Source organism: Podarcis gaigeae (genome assembly GCF_964106915.1).
Source record: "Podarcis gaigeae genome assembly, chromosome: 12".
In the NCBI taxonomy this organism is placed as follows: Eukaryota; Metazoa; Chordata; class Lepidosauria; order Squamata; family Lacertidae; genus Podarcis; species Podarcis gaigeae.
The window spans coordinates 47,928,564-47,950,136 of NC_139688.1; the positions used below are offsets into that span (position 1 = coordinate 47,928,564).

General features: G+C 42.7%; 2 protein-coding genes across 3 annotated transcripts in view; one reads left to right on the plus strand and one right to left on the minus strand.

Annotated features, from left to right (window-relative positions):
- Positions 1 to 4,927, plus strand: part of SACM1L (SAC1 like phosphatidylinositide phosphatase) — a 32,359-nt gene extending 27,432 nt beyond the window's left edge. Inside the window, exons 19-20 of the mRNA XM_083705850.1 lie at positions 1,276 to 1,333; positions 2,886 to 4,927. Of these exons, the coding sequence (XP_083561976.1) occupies positions 1,276 to 1,333; positions 2,886 to 3,022 (195 nt within the window). The 3' untranslated portion in view covers positions 3,023 to 4,927. The remainder of the gene's footprint in view (positions 1 to 1,275; positions 1,334 to 2,885) is intronic.
- Positions 4,928 to 6,087: 1,160 nt separating this feature from the next.
- LIMD1 (LIM domain containing 1) overlaps positions 6,088 to 21,573 on the minus strand; it is a 42,834-nt gene continuing 27,348 nt past the window's right edge. For both annotated transcript variants that reach the window (XM_083705811.1, XM_083705810.1), the window contains 6 exons: positions 15,403 to 15,470; positions 13,349 to 13,411; positions 12,251 to 12,381; positions 11,147 to 11,198; positions 9,128 to 9,196; positions 6,088 to 8,115 (listed from right to left, as the gene is read on the minus strand). In XM_083705811.1, coding sequence (XP_083561937.1) covers positions 7,975 to 8,115; positions 9,128 to 9,196; positions 11,147 to 11,198; positions 12,251 to 12,381; positions 13,349 to 13,411; positions 15,403 to 15,470 — 524 coding nt within the window. In that variant the 3' untranslated portion in view covers positions 6,088 to 7,974. The remainder of the gene's footprint in view (positions 8,116 to 9,127; positions 9,197 to 11,146; positions 11,199 to 12,250; positions 12,382 to 13,348; positions 13,412 to 15,402; positions 15,471 to 21,573) is intronic.

Consider the following 21,573-nt stretch of genomic DNA (forward strand, 5'->3'; position numbering starts at 1 on the left):
AGTAGATAAATAGGTACTGCTAAGGCGGGAAGGTAAACGGCATTTCCATGCGCTCTGGTTTCTGGTTGTGTTGCACCAGAAGCGGTTTAGTCATTCTGGCCACATAACTCGGAAAGCTGTCTGTGGACAAACGCTGGCTCCTTCGGCCTGAAGCAAGATGAACACCACACCCCATAGACACCTTTGACTGGACTTAGCCATCCAGGGGTCCTTTACCTTTACAGGCACCAGGCAGTAAACTGCAATACTGAAACTTTCCTTTGCATCTAAAGAGCAGGAGGAAGTAAAAATGCACTGTTTTTTGATTGTTATACGTGTTACCTTTCTTCAGAAGTTGATATGGCATATGTAGGGTTCCTAGGCAGTCATTCATTTCTGCATAGCGTGAGAGGAAACATGCAAGCCTAAGGCTCATCACAATCGTGCCAGGCATAGAAAGGTGGGGTGTGGGAAGTAATGCCTGTATGGCAACGCCATGGAATCATAGAATTGTAGAGTGGCAGAGACCACGAGGTGCATCTAGTCCACCCCCTCCAATGCGAGGAACCTTTTGCCCAATGTGGGGCTCAAACCCATCACCCCAAGATCAACAGTCTCCTGCTCCACCAACAGAGCTGTTCTTTGGTGCTTGGAATACGGTTTGTGAGCTCAGCAGGTAATGCAAGAAACAGCGGGAGTGAGATGGACTCTGGTGAGGAGGAAATGAGCAGGAATCAGAAGGGCTTGCAGAACTTTAGAGGGCAAAAATCCTGTTTCTCGCCCAACTTCAGTAAGTTTTCATAAAGCCAAATACAACCAAGCTGTTCTGAAACCATTGTCCGCACCTGTCCGACCCTGTTCCTGCAACTCATGCAAACTTTGCAGAAATGAACATTCTTTGTTTTCTGTAGCACATGTTTAATGTCCAAAAGTCCCATACAATATCCTTTGTGCTGCACAAAAGGGTTTAATACATTGCAGCAAGTTAGATGCGGTGACTAGCTTTTCCTCCTGTATTTTAAAGGCTGCCAAATTGTGGCGTAAGGTTTTGTTGGCTGAAGCTGATTGTATCTGACGAAACAACCCTGAGAGTTATGCCACAATAAATTTGTGGGTGTATGAAACATTTCTGAAAATGGGGTAGGCTCAGCATAACTCCTGTTTCTGATCAGATTGGCATGTTAAGATTTCTGATGTGCTAGCACTATACTCTCTACTTTGTGTATAACTGAGCTATGAAACAGTATTATATATTGCCTTTTAATTCTCTCCCCCCCCCCCCATTTTCTTTTTCAGTTGCCTATTATTATGGTGGTGGCTTTCTCAATGTGCATTATCTGTTTGCTTATGGCTGGTAAGTGATCATCTAACCTGTGCGTGAAATTCACAGCAATATTGTACAGAAGTCAATGGCAGTAGCTTCTTGGAAGTAAATGAGAGGTTTTTATAGCTCTTTCTGCAGTTAGGTATCATCAGAGCTAGACATGGGCAGTTTGTGGGTGAGAATTTACAAGCATCATAGCAAACAAGCCACAAAATCTGATGGCTTGGATCTTTGGACCATAGTACCAGCAGGCTGCCTAAGCTGGTCTTCTGCTCCAAAGCAGAATCTTCCACACCAAGATTGCCTATAGTTTTAATCCTCATTTGCTGAAAATGTAGAGCAAGAACAAAGGGTATTATATTGTTCAAGTTTTAGGAGCTGAATTTCAACTACAGCAGAGCTGATTTTAACCTCTGGATTTGCAATGACTTAGTAAAAATGATTAGGTGCCCAAATAACCAGAGCCCCATTACCTTTTCAGAAACATATTATCAGTGCTATGTCCTACACCAAAATCCTGTTTCCTAAAGAAAGTTAGTATTTCTTTAAAATAGAAGGGAGGAATTGCAGTGATGATGCATTATGATGATATACAATGGCTTATGGGCCACTTAGGGACGCGGGTGGCACTGTGGGCTAAACCACAGAGCCTAGGAAGGTCGGCGGTTTGAATCCCCGCGATAGGGTGAGCTCCCATTGCTTGGTCCCTGCTCGTGCCAACCTAGCAGTTCGAAAGCACGTCAAAGTGCAAGTAGATAAATAGGTACCACTCCGACGGGAAGGTACCACTCCGACGGGAAGGTAAACGGCGTTTCCGTGCGCTGCTCTGGTTCACTGTACGCCAGCTCCCTCGGCCAATAAAGCGAGATGAGCGCCACGACTGGACCTAATGGTCAGGGGTCCCTTTACCTTTACGGGCCACTTAACGGCATCCCCTGCTGAATCAAATATTCTCCCTCATAAGCTACAGGGACTGGAGCATTTCAGGTGCGTCCAAATGACAAACACCTTTATTATGCCTGATGTCGTAAGTCAGTGGGAAATTCAAACCATGGCTGCTGCAAAGTGCCTAATGGTGCCTGCAAAAGAATGGGGAGTGCCCTTAGCATGCACCCGATTCTTCCTTTGCAGCTGCGAGCTGAAATTAACATCACCTTGTGCCAGGTGATTGCTAGGTAGGTGGACCCCACTTGCTTGTCTGAAATGGCCCACAGAGGGTTGGCTGCTTTTGCATGTAGCCACCCCTTGATGCTGTGGGAGACCCCACTTGCATTCCAGTGTTTTGCTGTGCCATGTGCTCTCTTTCACAATACATTTTCTGCAAAGGCACATACCACCTGCTGTATGTTTTCCTAGCACTCTCCATCACCCTTCAGGTTCCCAAATGTCACCTTCATACATATGAAAATATTCTCACCACTTCTGCTAATAAATACGTTGGCGGCGTGTGGGGAAGGACACTCAGATTTGTAGATCTGAAATTGCACTTCAGAACTCTAGCAGGCTTCTCTTTTTCTGGTCGCTAATAAGGTTTCTTGATAGTCCTTGTACGTAGCTGAAAGCAGTTTATTGTGTTCCACAGGTGACACCTGGACAGAGACCCTGGCCTACGTGGTTTTCTGGGGAAGTGCAAGCTTTGGAACTCTTGCTATCATCCTTTACAACGGCAAGGATTTTGTAGATGCGCCCAGGCTGGTTCAGAAGGAGAAGATGGACTGAATTTGTGTGTGTGGAAAACAGCTTGGTAGAGATGGCTCCTCAACCACCACCTGGAGCCTCTACTGATCTGCTTTCCACACAAGCTCGTGGTCTTTTTTCCTTTTTAGCTTTCATCTTTGCAGGGTGAAAAATTGAATCGAACTTACTACTTGGTGGAGGGGATTCGCCGTTTTGACTCTATAGTCACAATGATCTTAGGAGTATTGCATTTACTGGAGAGCTTGCACACAAGGATTAAGAGATGAAAGCCAGTTTGCACCGTGGTCCCACAGGGTGTTAACTGGATTCACAAAAAGGGTGTGCCAAGCTTCACAACCCATGAATGTAGTATTGTAAAATCTTTTGAGATGTCTCAGCCTTTTTAAAAAAAGACGCTGTTCTCCTGACGTTACTTAGCGATCTAGCCACTACTAGGGTACAACCAGGTTACATTATCTGATACTAGTAAAAAGCCTTGCTTATTAACAATATCAACAATTGCTGCTTAATTAAACTTCTGTTGAGTGCCCTTGTGGCCAGGAGAAAAGTCGATGTATCAAGCGCAGGGTTGTATGTATTAGTGTGTGTCTCCCCCCAATATATTTCTCTCCTCGTGCTCCCTTATCTAAAGGCAAGTCTCTCCTGCCATTTCTGGGACTGCTGATGCAATATTCTGTTTAAATCATTGTCGGGAGGATTGACTCTGTTTGGAACATGTCCTGTGCTGCTTTAATGACTACAGTCCTTAGAAGACGTAGATGACAAACTTCAGTGTGATTAAAGATTGTTTTGTCTCTTAAGAAGATGTAAATGGAATCAAAGAATGTAAAGCTACTTATCTGAACCCTCTTACGCTAAAGGTCCAAAGTATTTGCTTCTTTCCGAAGAGTCTCAAACGCAGAAGGCGTTTCTTATTAATTTGGCTAACCACCTGCTGCTTTATGCTGCCTTGGTTTTAGGAGGGGTAATCTGTGGAAGACAATATACATTTGATGCATTTTGGGGGAGGGAAGGGGAAGTTAATTCCATATTTGCACTTGGGATCAACATCAGCTTGCTTTTTGTGCATGCCGTAATTATATTTCTCTACGATTGTAACTTTCTCTGGAAACTACTAAGCTCTAAGAATAGCCTTGTGCTGGTTATCAATAAATGTGTGTCTCAACTTTAGTGCTTCCAAGCTTTATATTAAAAACTAGATGATCTAAAATCCAAGGACCAATTTTAAACTACTTTGTCGACCATTTTCTAATTACTTGCGTTCAGAACCAGACATGGATCAGCTTCAGGTACTGTGAATTGTTTAATTATACTTCCTGTAATTACAGCTGTATAGTCGAGATTGCAATTATGAATTTAAGTATTAGGAGGACATGTAGACAACTAGGGGTTAATGCAGTTGGTCATTCCAAGCTAAAACACAACTTGCTGTGCAGTTTTTCATTGTATGACAATTGAACATACTGTACCGTATGGAAACAGCAACTGTTCATTTTAACCTTTGAATGAGGGTCTCTGAGTTTGTTTCAATATTATTCTCACAGTCCTTGTAATAACATATGCAGTTTTTGTTTGCAGAGGAAAAAACGGTCAGCAGAGTTCAAAAACTAAAACCCAAGTCATCCACTTCAATGCGTGGAAAATATAAAAAAGGTCTTGCATCAAATGTTTGATTTAATGCTCATTAGCAGATCATTTTTTAAGTGACTCCTTGCTTTTGTCCTTCTGATGCACTTCCCATTAAGAACTTGTTGCAACAAAGAAGAAAGTTTGGGCAGCTAGCATTGTTAGAAAAGAACTAAATTTCTGTAGGCTTGAGGTTTGGAAGGATGTCTGTTTTCCATTGCTTTGCAAAGAGGTTGCATTTCTAAGTCCACACAGTGTACTCAAACAATAATAAAACTACCATCTTTTCTAAATACTGAATTCTGTCTCTGAATCCTGATTGATTAAAGGACAAAATGTGTATTGGGACTGTGGTTAAAGGCAGAATGAAGATGAATAGCTACAGACTAGCCATATTCTGCTAGATATCATTGGATTGTATTACGTAATTCGCCATCTCTGGAGGGGAAAGAACTGTTGTGAAAATACTCATGGACTCTTAGTTATTTTTAACGCTCTGCATGACCTCCAACTTACCCCATTTCCACATGCAGCCATTTTAATGTGTGCTGCAAAATACCCAATATGTTTAGCTAATCATGTATGGAGGACTTTAGCTGAAGGACTGAAATAAAAACAACCGTAAATCATGTGCATTTAGGATGTAAGTTGAAATGTGAAGGAAATAAAGCACAAAAGCACATACCTCTTAAATCATTTTTAAAGTTGAAATATAAAGAGCACCTCATCTGCTGCACCGTCTCGAAACAGGAGATGCTCATGTTGCATGGATTTATGAAATATCTGAAAATGAAAGTATGAACTGCTTGTGTTCCCCCTGAAATCACAATAACCCCTTTCTTCCTTGTGGGTTCTACTTTGCTAATTTAGGATGCAATATAAAACTACACCGTGCAACTGTATCCATAGGACTCCAATGTGAGGATTGAGAATAGAAGCCAGAGACTTAAGGTCATGGCTGAGCATACAGAAGGCCACTTGCCCATCCCCAGCCCAAAGGGATAAGATGGCAAGTAATTGAAGGTGGAAATAAGAGCGTCCCATCAGAACTGTAATGAACATTTTCCATGACATGGCCTGCTACACCGAGTTGGCATCCAAACACCATCTGGGCAGATCTGTTGGCTTCTCAGATACAGCAGCTGGTGTGTTGAAAGTAATAAAGGAAACCAGACCCACCTGCTTTCATGATGCCCGACTGCTTTTGCTACAGGAAATCACTCTGATTATTTTTAACACAACAGTGACTGTGCAACCTAAGGGAGAGAATTCAAGATCTGTGATCCACAAGTTTGCATATGGCGCTCAATCAGGTGCCAAAGCTTAACCAGAAAACCAAGTATTTAAAAAAGCACCGGGTCTTAGAGCTTGGAGGAAAATCAGCTATAACCGCAATTATAAGTTCACAGTGGAAAAAAATATTTACCAAGGCCTCTCAAAAGTTGAGCACACATCAAAGCGCTGATGCAGAATTAGTTTATTGGCACTCAGTAAGCTTGGATTGCATTAGGGTGATCAACTCCTTGACTTCTGGGTCAAACATTTTAAAATTAACATTAATTAAATTAACATCCGCTTCAGTTTATCCCAAGAATTAGTAACTAAAGTGTACACACACTCACATATTCCAAAGCCCATGTCAAATGTATTAAACACATACTTTAATTGTAAAAGTTAAGATTTAAGGCACAGGAGTTCCAAGACAAAAACGGGTGTTAATCTATTCTTCCTAGACAGTATGGAAGATCCTAGTCTTGAAAATAATCTCTGATTATTTGGCAGCCCAAATAATTAGGCAGTGGCCGGTAGAATAGACCCTAAAGCTCTACCCAGGCTCAAATTGTTCCAAGTGCTCAAAATTAGTGAGGCTATTAAAGAGGAGCAAGCTGTGCTAACCTTAAATTTGTGCTCTTGAGTCACTGTGACTATTTATTTCACAGCAATGCCAGTGGCATAGTAAACTCTGAAGTGCAGGCCCTCTTCGTGACAGCCTCCGCAGCCAACCTCTTCCAAGACGATAGAACAAAAACGAGTATTTGACCAATGCAGATATTATGGCTTCAATACCAAGCCAGTATTTTCCACATCCCCTGCTACCTTGTTTACTATCCAGCCTGATGGAAGAGTTACAGTGAACTCTCAGCTCCCTATTTTGTGACATTTTAGTTGGCCACAACAACGGATCTATGGGGTTTTTCAAAACAAGAGTGGCAGTTTTACCCTTCACTTTGCATGCTGACGTTATCTGCCTCTCTCTTCGGCTTGCCTTGTTCCACGGGTTTTTCCTCACAGAAAAGCTTATTTATCTGACTTGCGGAGGATTAGCAAATAGCAGCATCCCGGGAGATGATCTCCATCCCTCATCACCATCCCTGTTGTGAAGTTAAGTGGCAATGTTTTGCCCCTACTCCACAACACCACTTGCTGGTGGCTGAGCTGTGGGGACAGGTAGAAAGTAGAGCTGGGTTTCTAAAACGAATGGTGAGGGCAGATCAGGCCCTCCAACCTGCATGCAATAGGGTAGAACAATAGGATAACTTCCACCAATGTAAGGCAGGTGATTACGTCTCGGTCGCCACAAATTAAAAACATCATGAGAGTCTGCTCAGCATGTAGACTCGCTGGCGGACTGGAGGTTGGGTTTCCCTGATTGACTATCAGAACAAGCCACAAGAGGATGAAGAAGAAGAAGTAGTAGTAGAGTTTGGATTTGCTATCCCGCTTTATCACTACGCGAAGGAGTCTCAAAGCGGCTAACATTCTTCTTTCCCTTCCTCCGCCACAACAAACACTCTGTGAGGTGAGTGGGGCTGAGAGACTTCAGAGAAGTGTGACTGGCCCAAGGTCACCCAGCAGCTGCATGTGGAGGAACGGAGACGCGAACCCGGTTCACCAGATTACGAGACTACCGCTCTTAACCACTACACCACACTGGCTCTCAGATGAGACGTGCAGGTGTATTGTCACTTATTTGTGGCACTTTCTTGTGTCCTTTAAAGGGTATTTGTTGTGATTTTATTTGCTAAAGATTCCTCTCAAATGACTCGAGAAGAGAACAGTCTCTCCCGCCACTTTCTCCCAGCAAAAAAAAAGGGCGGGAGAAGCACACAGGGAGCCACAAATCACTCCAGCTAATACTGTAAGTTTTTGTCCAGAACGAAAACAAATCCTTTGTCGTGTGCAATTGCCACACACGCAATGCACAAGGCCAAAAAGAAAGAAAAAAAGACAGCCTCTTCCTTCATCTTCTCGCTGCAAATCGCCAGCTGAGGTAGATACGCACCTCAAAAACGACAGCTGCGAAAACTCTTCCCTTGGCAGGCTTCTAGGAAGTTTGGCAGAACTGGCTAGAAATGGTGTACGTAAGCATCCGCATGAGTTGTTGTGCCTTTCTCTATATGTTTAAGGTGGCAGGAATGGCAGAGCAGGTGGTCATCTAGGGGGTAACACCGATGTCCGTCTTCGTCGTTGAGTTCCATGCCGCAGTCCTACGTGAGAAACGAAAGGGACAGAACTGCTATTCAGGACATGCACCAGCCATAAAACGAGGCCTTTCCGAGGTGTATGTACAATCTTCTGATCAGCAGCCCCAGCCCAGAGTGTCAGTATAGATTAATAGTCAATTCCTAGCTGCCAGTTAAGGAAAACTTGATTCTGTCCCCGTGAAACAAAACAGCATGAGGATTTAAAACAGTTCGCTCCAAGTGAGATTCCGCGCAACTACCCTATGCTGAAACAGGTGTGTATGTGTTTTTAATTCTAAACTCCGCAAGGATGCCTAGGCTGGAGAACCTCTCAGGAGGTTGTGAACATGCAAGTTTTGGACTTTACACGTGGACAAAACTACAGAAGGTTGTATCCCAATTTAGTCCTATTCAGATTAGGCCCATTGAAATTCATGGACCAACTTAAGTCTGAGTAAAATTGAGTGATGTACTAGGGGGTAAATCTTTAATCTTGGTGTTATTTTAACAATTGGCATGGCTTGGGGTTAGAAAGAAATTCTGTGGCCTATTGAAAGGCATGTCAAACTGACTATTGAAGACAATCTCTTGTTTTTATGACACCGGCAGCGTTATGCCTTGACTTGAGCTACTCAAGCTAAAACTAACAGCCTCTTGGGGGGTATTCAAGTTCCTGACATTAACCCCATACGAAGCAAAAATAAAAATAAAAAATCATTGTGAAAATACGTAAGAATTGCTCGTTGTACATCCTATTCATGTGAGAAGGATCACCTCCTTATTTACTGGTGTCCCATCTGGAAATGAATTACAAACTACTGCTTTTGAGTTATTTCAGATCAAGGGTGTCCAATTTGGTCGCTCTCCAGATGATGTTGGAGTACAACTCCCATCAAACCAGTGGTCAGTGCAGGATATCCTCTAGCGGTTAAGAAACAACTGTCTTAAAACTACATATAGTAAATAAAATTACATAAAGTAAATACAGCTACCTGTATTTACTTTATATTGTGTCTGTAATGAACAGCTGGCCTACCTCACAGCAGTAACATTCCACATGGTAATCCTTGTGCATCGACACAACACGTATAGTCTCATCAGATCCCTGGGAACATTAAAGCACAAAACAAAGATAAAAGGTGTTGCTGTTTTTTTTAAAAAAAGGAGAGATGGGCTGAAATGAACTAATCTGGAATTTGCTCTGGGCCACGTGAAACTGTCTTAGGGCAAAGTGAAGGATGAAATGAATGCCTAACACAAGGTTTCTGCAAACGTCTGGCAGCCTCTCCAAATGAGACAAACCAAATGTCTACAGGCTAAAAAGAAAAATCCCTGATCACACTGATTTAAGCAAAGACAAAATTTCACGGGAGATACCCCATAGCATTTAAACATTCTCAAGTGTTATTGCCTGGAACAGCGATCCCAAGCATAGCTCACATATTTTTGGTCAGCAAATAGCAGAAAGGGGAAGGAGAGTCGTGCATTCGAAGTTCTGCGCAAAGGAACACCCATGTAAAATAGTTTTTTTCTGTGACACAAGACTCTGAACATACATTTGATTGCTGTGCATAACTTATTCTGTTTTGAGGAAGATTTTTCTTTCCAAATTGGAGGCATGAGGATTTTGGATGCAATCCAAGATGTGTTAGATGCAGCTAAGTCTCACTAAAATCAGCACAGGTTTCTGGATGATCCTTAGCATGTTTACTCAGAAGCAAGTCCCACTGAGTTAGAATGTACCTTACTCTCTAGCCAGTGTCCTTAGGATTGTGGTTACAGGACTGTAACTCAGCTCTGCAGTTCCATTTATTTTAAGTGGGGGTTAGGTGCCGCAAACTTTTGTTGGATTGTATCCTTAGGATCCAAACCAGTAGAAGTTAAGATTTGGCTAAATTCCATCAAAACCAATGGAAACCATTAACTATGGCAAAGTCCCCTTCCCAGAGGAATGACACCTTAAAGACTTGTCTACAGAGATCCATCTATAAAACCTCATGCCTCCAAGGAATCTGTTAGTTTTTCAAGTGCCACAGCAGCCTTTGTCAAATCTGTGACTCCAGTTAGGAGCTCTTCACATCTTTCATAAGACTGGGGGCCTTGCTAATATTCCACTCACAGAGATTTGTTGTTGTTTTTTAGTGGCACACGGTTTGGGCAATATAAAAACCCAACACGCCCCCCCTTAAAAAAAGCAACCTAAAACTAATGAAAACAGTAAAAAAGCAAATAAAACAGATCTAGGGGGTTCATATCTGTCAGGGAACTGCCATCGGCTCCGGGGGGAAAGCCGGGTGGATTACAGAGAGCCCCCAAAGATTGTGGGAAGCAGCTCCTCCTCAGCGGAGGAGAGTAAACATGCCTCCAGTGGAGAGGAGCTGCAGGGCTCGGAGGAGGCAAGGCGGTGCCAGGACACCTTGCCTGGGCAAAGCGGGGAGGAGAGAGGCCCTCCGTTACCCACGTCCTCCTTGCGCAGTAAGCTTTTGCGCCAAGAGGGGAGGCGCAGACTGGGCGTCAAGAAACTACCTTGCTGGGGAAGGTTTAAGGACCGCCCACTCACAGATTCTGCCAGTGAATGAGCCAGCCACGGGAGAGTGGTGCTCTGGACAGATAAAGTTTGTTTTGGCATCAAAAGCAAGGCTTCGCAGCCGAGCAGGGAGGCATCTGCCTGCTTGCTCTCGAGCAACCCCTTGGAAACCTAACAATATCCATAAAAATGGGTCTGATCTTATGGATCAAGGAAAGCCCAGAGAAAAAGGTAAGTCTTCAAAAGATGTCTGAAGCAACAGATGGTTGCTGTGTTACATATGGCAGAGGGGAGGGCATTCCACAGAGCAGGGAGAAGGGGGGAAAAGGCTAGTTTCCAGGTCACCACCCTAGGATATTCTGCAGGGGGCAGTGCCATAAGGAGAAGTTCTTCAGATGATCTAAGTGATCTAAGGGCAGGTGATCTAGCCATGCTTCAACACAGAGCTTAGAATAAGACTACTGCGAATAACTGGGGGGCTGTAGCATTACTGAGAAAAGGTAGAAGCAAAAAATATAAATCACTTACCTCACTTGGCAGAATAGGAAGACCACAGGCTGCACATTTTGGTGCCAAAACCCTTTATAAAAAGGGGGGGGGGAGGCAAGTTACAAACATGAAAGAGAACCCAGATTTGAATCGTTTAAAAATGTTGTTTCAATGGGCATTGAACACTTTGCACGTTCTCCAAAGCACACTGGGGTCCCAACCTTGCATTTTCCCAGTTCTAGTGAAAATGGGAGTGTGGGAAAAGGCTGGTGCAGAGGGACTCTGAGAGCAGACGGGGGCAAAAGGGACGTTGGAATCTCCTGGGAATCTCTTGAGCGATTTGTTGCAGTAGATTGGCAAGGGTTTCCTGACTCCAAATTGTTTTGAGAACAGCAAGCACCTAAATTAGGTTGCACCTAAATTAGGCTGCGCAAATGAAGAAAACTAGCCAGGTGTGGCGTTTTGTGTGAAACGACTATGAGCAGATTTGGTTTTCAAAACCAATTCCTGGACCCTGTTCTTTAATTCTAACTGTGCATCATTTGCATCTGACTGGTTGCTGGATCTTGGGATTATAGCATTTCTGAGAAGCCTGAAATCTGCTCATCTCTGTCCTAAGGGCAGAGAATATAGGTAAAGGTAAAGGGACCCCTGACTATTAGGTCCAGTCGTGACTGACTCTGGGGTTGCGGCGCTCATCTCGCTTTATTGGCCAAGGGAGCCGGCGTACATGTGGCCAGCATGACTAAGCCGCTTCTGGCGAACCAGAGCAGCACACAGAAACGCCGTTTACCTTCCCGCTGGAGCGGTACCTATTTATCTACTTGCACTTTGGCATGCTTTCGAACTGCTAGGTTGGCAGGAGCTGGGACCGAGCAACGGGAGCTCACCCCGTCACGGGGATTCGAACTGCCAACCTTCTGATTGGCAAGTCCTAGGCTCTGTGGTTTAACCCACAGCGCCACCCGCGTCCTGATGAGAATATAGGTTGCTAGAATTTTTACATTACTTGATGCACTTTCATGATCAGCAAGCATTACTGCCTTCCTGTGAATATACATATTTACTTGCAAGCAAATCACACTGATTTCAGCAGCTCTTGCTTACAGCCACGTCTGTTTAGATTCCCCCCCCCCCCCTTACTTGTGGTAATCTCGGACACAGTAGATTTTGTTCTCGCTGTCTACTGTGAACGGCACTCCATCCAGACATTCATTGCAGATCACACAACGAAAGCAGCCAGGATGGTACGACTTCCCTAGAGCTTGCAAAATCTGCAATAAGAAACAGGAAAATGCTTCTGAATGAGCATTCAGGTGTTTTTTTAAAAAAATGCAATACAGAAGCAATTGCAAAGGATTTATATAACAATTACAACAACATAAGGATGTTTGTAAATTGTTCCCTTAATGGTGCTCTGCTTCACAGCAACCATGCCATCAGGAATCCTGTAATCAATTTGAGCAATTTTGGTAGGAAATTACTGGCAAGAGGCAGAAATGACAGAGCAAATTTGTGTCGTCGTAATTCTGATGGAATTTGAAGCAAGCGAAACAGCACGCAGTCTGAAAAAACAGGGAGCAGGCAGCAAGAGTGAATTCATTCAGGACACAGAAAAAGAATAGAATTTCCAAACAGCTATTGCGAGAAAACTCAGGTAAGATTTAAAATGTCTTTATTTTTATGGCCCGAAGGGCTGCTCTTGATTACAGCAACCAGCTGTTTGCTGATTCAAGTTAGGCTGGAAGTTGCATGTGGCACCGGGGTTTAGATTGTTTTTTTTTCTGGCATACAAGTTTATGCAGAACCATTTAGTTAAGCGATTGACTAAAACCCGCCTGATTCCTTGACTAGGGTTTCGTTAATCAGCTGACAACCCTCGTTTGCATTCCAAAAGCCCTCCCCATTATTAGAGAGGCTACAGTGGAAGCATTAAGAATCATGTGCAATCACAAGAGATTACAGAAAAAAAATGAAATCAGCACTCTCCCACATATTTTGTTTTACAGGATGTGAGCATCTGCGTACCTTAAAAAATGCACACACAAAAATTATAAACAAGACAAAAGCACACAATTGGATTAGGTTTGCTTTCCTCATTTTCCTTATTCCTCATACAATAAGAAGTGGATGGCATACAGCAGCAACATTTCATTCTTATATTTTCCATTTGGGGCGTCATTCTAAAATTACGGGAACTTTCCCTCCATAGCGTGTTTTCCACACACAAAGGTCACTTACCATGTCCATGATCAAATGGCCACATATGAAACACCTGTCAGCTGACTGCTGGAAGCCTGAATACTGGAGTGGGAAAAGAAAGTATGCTTAAACCTTTTGAGTAGAAGCATGAGCAACGTTTTCCTACTTTCTTAACTGGAATAAGGCCAGCTGACCAGGCTGCATAGCCACTCTAATGTCTCTGGACACATGATCCCCCCCCCCCAAACAGCTTTTATTACTTTCTTTAAAAGCTTCCTTCAATTTAAAAAAAAAAACATATTCCCAAGCCCTAGCACAATGAAGAGACAATGAAGAGGCTAAGTCCCCAGTTCTAACCTCAGTTTAGCAACATTTTAGCTGGCCCTCGACCTCAGACACTCATTTGCCTCAGTAGGTTGGATTAAGTATTGCTGAAATAACGTATGTGAACACTAGGGCTGCCTTGAAAACCACTTGTCAGCTCAATAACACAGTGTATAAACAACCCTTGTGGACAAGCTCATACGTATGAGGCTCCTTTATATCTCAGACATAATCTCATAATTATATATTATGTAGCCAATATGTGACTGTCCAATTACTGCCACTCAGTAATTGCCCAATCATTAGTAGTAAAAGCAACATGAATAAACAGTACGCTATGTTAAGTATAACTGGTTTAATTCACACTGAAATGGGAATTGGTGAAAGGGTTTGACTGTAAGTTTCCATGGAGGCCAAGAGCAAGAAGTGGTCTCTGGGCTCCTTAATGGGTTGTTGTTGTTCTCAGGTAGCTCTGACCCGGATGTTTTAACCTTAGAACACATGAGAGTGATCAAATGTCAAGTTTGTTATCTCAAAAGGGTGGTTGCTAAAGTCTTTATTCTCAGACTCAGGGAGAGTGAGAATGCAAATGAAGCTCTCCAGGAAAACAGCTCCAGGCAAAATGGATGCTGAAAGGAGAGACAGACCCCTTTTTGGAATATTTCGTAATTTATAAAATGCTGAGCCTATGCTTTGGACTGGCTTATGTCTTACGGAACTGTTTGGATGCAACATTAGATGTTTTGGTTTTGATTTGGAGAAAGTTCAGCAAGTGAAGTTTTAATTAAAAATATGAGCTCCCGTTGCTCAGTCCCTGCTCCTGCCAACTTAGCAGTTCGAAAGCACGTCAAAGTGAAAGTAGATAAATAGGTACCATTCTGGCGGGAAGGTAAACAGCGTTTCCCTGCGCTGCTCTGGTTTGCCAGAAGTGGCTTAATCATGCTGGCCACATGACCCGGAAGCTGTACACCGGCTCCCTTGGCTAATAAAGCGAGATGACCGTGCAACCCCAGAGTTGGCCACGGCTGGACCTAATGGTCAGGGGTCCCTTTACCTTTACGGGCCTTGACAATGTTTCATTTCCAAAAAGGAGCTGGTTTTCATGCATCCAGTTGCTTTAAACTGTGCAATATTGATATCTGCAATACACCTAGATTTACAAATCATTTATTTATTTATTTTCCAGCTAAGACAGGTACACATGAGGACCGTGTGAACAAAAATTTAGAATCTATACTTGAATCTTGCACCTGCATTTCAGTCCCTAAGGACAAGTAAGGGAAAAGTACAAAGCACAATGCTGAAATTCTTTTTGGGGTGGGGTGGGGTGGGGTGGGGGTGGGGAGTCATCAGTACTGATTGCCTCCTTTAAGATCCTCTCTGCTTTCACAAAGGTGCTTAATCAGACACAACAGATAAGAAGAGGTGTTAATTCATACTTTACTCTTCAGATGTCAAGGAAATAAACAACAATCTGACAATTAGAAGACATCTGAAGACAGCCCTGACAAGGGAAGTTTTTAATGTTTGATGTTTCATTGTGTTTTTAATATTCTGTTTGGAGCCGCCAGGAGTGGCTGGGGAAACCCAGCCAGATGGGCGCAGTATCAATAATAAATTATTAATATTATTAAAAAATCCAACACTCTAGCAACTTGTCGGACACATAATCTGACCCATTGCCAGTGGGTTCTCCACCCTGCAATCCTCAACCTCATTTAGCATTCCCTGCAGGAGCAACAACATGCAAGAGCCTGCAGCTTACTCACCAGGAAGTCTTCTTCACAAAACACTTTCCCATTAACAAAATAAAAGGCTTTTCCTCTCAGCTTCCGACCTGCAAGAGGAAAAAAGGGGGGGATATGATCAAAGACCAATAAATAAAACATCTGAATGCCACCAATGGAAGCCAGAAATAAAGATGCAGTTTCGACGCAACTGAACGCTAGAACAGATGCCGCGATCCTGCCCTGTGCTTTAGTGTGCATCCACAATTCCTTACTGCAGAACTGTAGCATGAAGAAGCAAAGGCCATATACCATTCAGGGCTTTTAAATTTATAGCGTAACTCCAAGCTAGGACCTGTGCTGTCATTATATTGCACAGGTGCACACAGGAAGTATTTGCTCTGATAGCTCAGTTGCTAAGACCGTGGTACTGATAACGCCAAGGTTGCAGGTTCGATCCCCGTATGGGGCAGCTGCATATTCCTGCATTGCAGGGGGTTGGACTAGATGGTCCTCAGCGTCCCTTCCAACTCTACAATTCTCTTATCCTACTTTAAAGGTAAAGGGTCCAGTCGCGGATGACTCTGCGGCGCTCATCTCACTTTATTGGCCGAGGGAGCTGGCGTACAGCTTCCGGGTCATGTGGCCAGCATGACTAAGCCGCTGCTGGCTTTCGACTCTAACCTGTAACATGAGCCCCATACTTCTGTCCATCTCATTCTTCCTTCCCACGCTCAACTATCTCATCTTAGAAAATGTGAAAATCTCGTTAAAAAAATAAAATAAAATGGGAGTGGCACTACTATTCCAATCCATGTTAGGCAAGGGCCATGACCAATTACGTCGGTCACAATTTGCCAATTAAAGAGAATGCGTTAAAGGATAGAGAGGTGGCGATAGCAGGAGATAAACATTTCCCTATACCTGGCTCATTGCATTAACACCAGATGGCGCCTCTCGTCAAGGCAGGAAAAAAATAGATGTTCAGTCCTTGTGGGATAAAATGATTCTGTAAATGTCCACCTTTTAATTTTAAATATTCCCAGTGCAAGACCCAAATTGTTTAGGTTGTATCTGGTGTTGCTCCGCTGATAGTAAGCCTTCTGAATAATGAAGGAGCTTAGAAGCGCTGGATCTGAATATATAAAAGCAGAGGATGCAACAGGTGGAACTCTCCAAAGATCCTTTGTCCCAGGGAAGGGTGGTTTGCACTGGGCAAAGCTGTCCCTCTGCCCATCGCTGCTGGTCACTGCCAGTCTCGTCCCGCAGAAGGAAGCTAGCATGACACTCTCAGTGCAGGGCTCCAGGGCACAATGGACCCAAGCTGGACCCACTGCTGTCACGTGACCTGCAATCTGTTGGTCCCTCAATACCTTCTTCTCCATTGGACACACTCAGCGGGGTAACCCTGCTGGTCAGGAGCCAGGGTTAGGATTGCTGCCTAAGGTAGGTACCAAACCAGGTAGGTAACATCCTGTTTGGGGAATGTGCTCCCCAAAGAACATGCCTCAACACCTAACTATCATTTCAGTACTGGGCAAAATTATTATTTTTTTAAAAAATATATCTTCCTAAGCTTTTATACACTGCCAACTTTTCAAGCTGCACGGTTTGAAGCTGTTGTGTGTGTTTTTATTGCTTCAATTCTTTATCACAAGTTGTGCTATTTTGTGGTTTTGTTTTGCAACATTTGTAATTTTTAAAAAAATCCTTTCGTAAGAAACCCTAGGAATGCTGCCTGACCAATGAAGGAAAGGATGCATGCTTGTTTGTTTATGTAAGTATTTATATACCCCGTCCCCTTGCAAAACACAAGAGCAGTGTACAACAACATGAAAGCATTTAAAAACAAGCCAAAACAATCATTAAAATGACTGGCTACTCCTACTCCAGAGACATTTTAAACAGCTGCATATGCCTGTCAGCTTGTATTGTATTGTATTATATTAATTATATTATTATATTATATTATATATTTCAAGAGAAGCTTGAAAGTCAAAAGTCAGGATGCCTGCTGAATCTCTGCTGGATTATTGTTCCACAGCAATAAATGCCCCACTTCTGGTTGAGGCCAATTTGGCCTCTGAAACATGGGGGACAACTAACAGTGCTCTTCCAGAATATCTGTGTTATTGGGATATTTGAAATGAATAAATCACTGAGCTATCAGAAGCAAACTGGACCTGCACATAGCCATTTTATCACTTTACATATTATTTGGTTTTATAATTGATTCCGGGGCTCACCTCTCATGAAACTATAGCTCAAATTATTCCCTGATAATGTGTATGGATCATATTCTGCTAAGGCTCATGTGTTCTGGGCACTGAATTCCACATTTACAGAGAGTTTCTCCATCCCTCTATGCAGAGATGCAGTTTTACTGGAACGTTGCAAGATGTCCCTGAAAACTCTGGGTCCAAATCTCAAGGACTAGCCTGCGAGTCACAAAAGAAAATGTGCCTCAGGAACCCAAGCCAGTTGGGTCTCAATTCAATGGTTTAAAAAGCCCAAGCGATTATCAAAACAAGCAGCTGTCTGAAGGCTTTTAGGCTTTTAAACAGCCAATACTTTTCACAAGGGCAGGAAAAGCAAGTGAAGGGAGGACTTTGCAACCACATGAAATACTCCCACTTCAGATTATTTTTCTGGGCAATGAAAGCTCTCACTGGAAAAAAAAAAAAGGACATATCTTGGATAGCTACCACTTATGTGACAGGCACAAGTCACTTAACAGAAATTCTGCATTGTGCCTGTCTTTAAACTTGGCAGCAACGATGTGGCTATGACAGAACGATGCAATTTGCACTGTTTGTTATGTTCTGTTACCGCTTAACAGAATATCAAATCTCAGATGAAAGGTGCCTGCAGCTTTATAAGGGCCAAATCCCAAGAGTCTTTTGCTTCACTGTGCTGTCTCGCATAAATCTGTCTGAATGTAAAAATTAAAAAATTGAAGTGCAGACGACTGGAGCCAACGCAGCTGGCCAGATTAACAGTTAAAAATAAAATAAAAAAGTCAGTGCAAGCCTTCTCAGAATATGCACCACTAAGTTAAACAGAGCTTACTCCCAAGTAAGTGGTTATAGGATTTCAGCCTAAAGCAATGTGATGTGTGGAGCTGCAGGATTCTAAAATAAGGCTCTTTTCATTCTTATGAAGCTGTGATATTTTGAAATATAAGACATTCTCTTACTTGAGAGACATAATACGGTTCTCAAGAGACAGAGGTTGTGCTTTATTGCATCAGACCACCTGCATACCTCTTTGAAGACACGTACCGAGGGTAAATTCTGCTTACTATGATGTCCTCTCATAGAAATGTCAGACAGCTTAATTTATGGGCTTCTCCAGAGACAGCTAGTTACTACTACAGAGAAGCTGGGTCCTGAACTCTTGGTTCCTAGCAATACTTCAAGCCCACTGTCTGCTATACTCATCTATTTCACTGCCAGCCAGAGTTCATGCACGAAATAACCACGTTGGTATTTCTACTGTCCTTTTTTACTGACTGTAATTACAGGACATGTTTTCCCTTTGCAGTTTGTAATTAAAGATTTGATGCCTGTCGCTTGTGCATGGCTGAGCCATTTAAGCAACAGTTCTCATACCCTCATACTTAAGACTTAACAGTAAGCATGTTTTTATCTTCTAGATGCCCCTCTTTATTATCCAGTGGACAGCAGGGCCCATATAATCAAAATGAATTTTGGACTTTGGACCTCTGTAATATAAAATTCAGATTACCAGCAAGAACCTAACTCCACTGAACACTGTGGGACTCTGTTTCATTTACGTCAAAGGAGATGTTTTATTCGGTCTGAACATGCTCCTGAACCCACATCAGGCAAATAGCAAATCAGTCGCCAGTCTCCCTGTGGTCAGCATCAATCCCTTGCACTTTTGACTGTTTCCTATTTTTGTACTGGTTCTGCCCATGCTTATTACCCTAGTTTAAAAAGAAACCAAGACAACAAGCCCAAGCCAACAAGGCAGACAAGCGAACATGTCTCTCATCAGCATTTGAGTTAGATCTCTGAAGGTTTTAACATAACTAGCTAGGTACTCAATACGTTTCCCCAAAAAAACGTACAGCGGGGATTTGAGGAAAGTTTGAAGTTCATGGAAACTGAAAATAGTATTTTAAATATTAATTCTGAGGGCAATCAGCCCAACTGTACTCCAGGTGAAGGTCCATGGAATGATAAGAGTTTTATGGTGAATCTAGCTTTAGCTTTGTCTTTGAGTTGACATCTTGGGGGGGAGGGGGAGTGAAGGGGATTTTCATTAATTAAAAGCATTTACATCCACTTTTCCACCTCAGAAGTATATAGGGGGTTGTTCAGTGAAATAAAACCAGGTCCGTTGCTTATCTCACATTCTCTAATGTTTTCCTGGAAACTCATTACATCAGAAGTCATGTATAATGCTACAAAAGCATAATGTCAACAAAGATACATCAATACAACCATGTTAAACCATGTTTAAAGATGAAAATGAATAAGAACTATATTACAAAAAGGACTCCAACCCTCCTCGGATGAAGGTACTATCCCTTTCCTCAACAATCATTCTCACCTCTGTTATTAAGGACAGAACACCAAAAGAACAAAATTCTACCATTTCTATTTGCTGGCATAACTCACCCCCTTTCCAAGATGTGAAAAACTTCAGGCTCCAATTGTGGATTTTATGATTTACCTAACATCTGGAACATCAGTTCCCATGCATGTCAAACGTCTTCTTTTTCGTTTCTAAGCCTTTTACCTCCCCTAATTTCTTTCAGTCATTTAAAGTACTTCCTCTGCATTTTTTTTATTTGGCTCTCATCCTTCCTATCATGACCTCATGGTTCAAGACAGCTCAAAATATGAGAAACATATGACACGAAAATGCCAAGTCTATATGTGGCTTATACGACATCGCTGGGAAGAGTTTGCGTTCCAAACAAATGTGTGAAACTAGACAACAAGTATCAAAGGGTCTCTGGCAGGTGAAATGATATATTACATGGTTTTCAACACTTATTTCTGTGATGCAGTAAAGTGTACCTGTCTCATGAATTATGGCCTGCATCCAGAAGAGGGATTTTACTGATCCTTCAGCAAGCCATATGTCCAAGCTGAACTGCAAAAACTGCTTCTGCAGCCACATGCAAAAAGGGATGTGACCTCATTTCTCTTGTGCAAAGGGTTTGCGTCAGAGGGAAGCTGGTGAGATGTCAAGTGTTACAGCCAGTCCCATGAGCAATTCCTGAAGCAAACCCAAGTACTGGAGTCCTCAGCCATAGCTCTTGCCTCCTAAACCAGCCCTCAAGTTATAAAAGCCTGTCCAAGAGAGAATACAAAGCGACTTCCTGAATACAGGATGGTGACACAGGTTTATGTGGCAACTGAGTTAGCTGCATTCTGAAGAATGCAATCTTCTGTAGAAAACATATGAAGTAGGAAGGACAGGTGTCCTTCACAATGTTGTTGTTTAGTCATTTAGTCCTGTCCAACTCTTCATGACCCCATGGACCATGCCAGGCACTCCTGTTTTCCACTGCCTCCCGCAGTTTGGTCAAACTCATATCGGTAGCTTCAAGAACACTGTCCAACCATCTCGTCCTCTGTCGTTCCCTTCTCCTTGTGCCCTCCATCTTTCCCAACATCAGGGTCTTTTCCAGGGAGTCTTCTCTTCTCATGAGGTGGCCAAAGTATTGGAGCCTCAGCTTCAGGATCTGTCCTTCCAGTGAGCATTCAGGGCTGATCTCCTTCAGAATGGATCGGTTTGTATCTTCTTGCAGTCCATGGGACTCTCAAGAGTCCTTCACAATAAACCCATGTAAATATGCCTGAGCGCTCCAATTTGATTTTTGACTCCTTGGGCATTTTAAGGTCACAGATCTATCATTTGTATTTTTACTGAGGGCAATGCTAATGCAACGGCCTTGTAATGGCTAGGAAATATGGCAGAGTCCCATCCACATAGAGAGGATTAACTCTGACATTCATTTGATACGGAATAATACTAATTATATATGCAGTCCATTTATCCTCAATGCCAAAATACAAATCCCCATATAAACCTAAGCATACTTTTTTGCACACAAGTGTGACGGAAATAAATGGGGTTTACTTCCAAGGGTACAACCTATTTATAGTGTAGAATTTAGAACATTTGTAGCTCTGGGCAGCTAAGCCCACTTATTTAAATATTTTTAAACAGAAG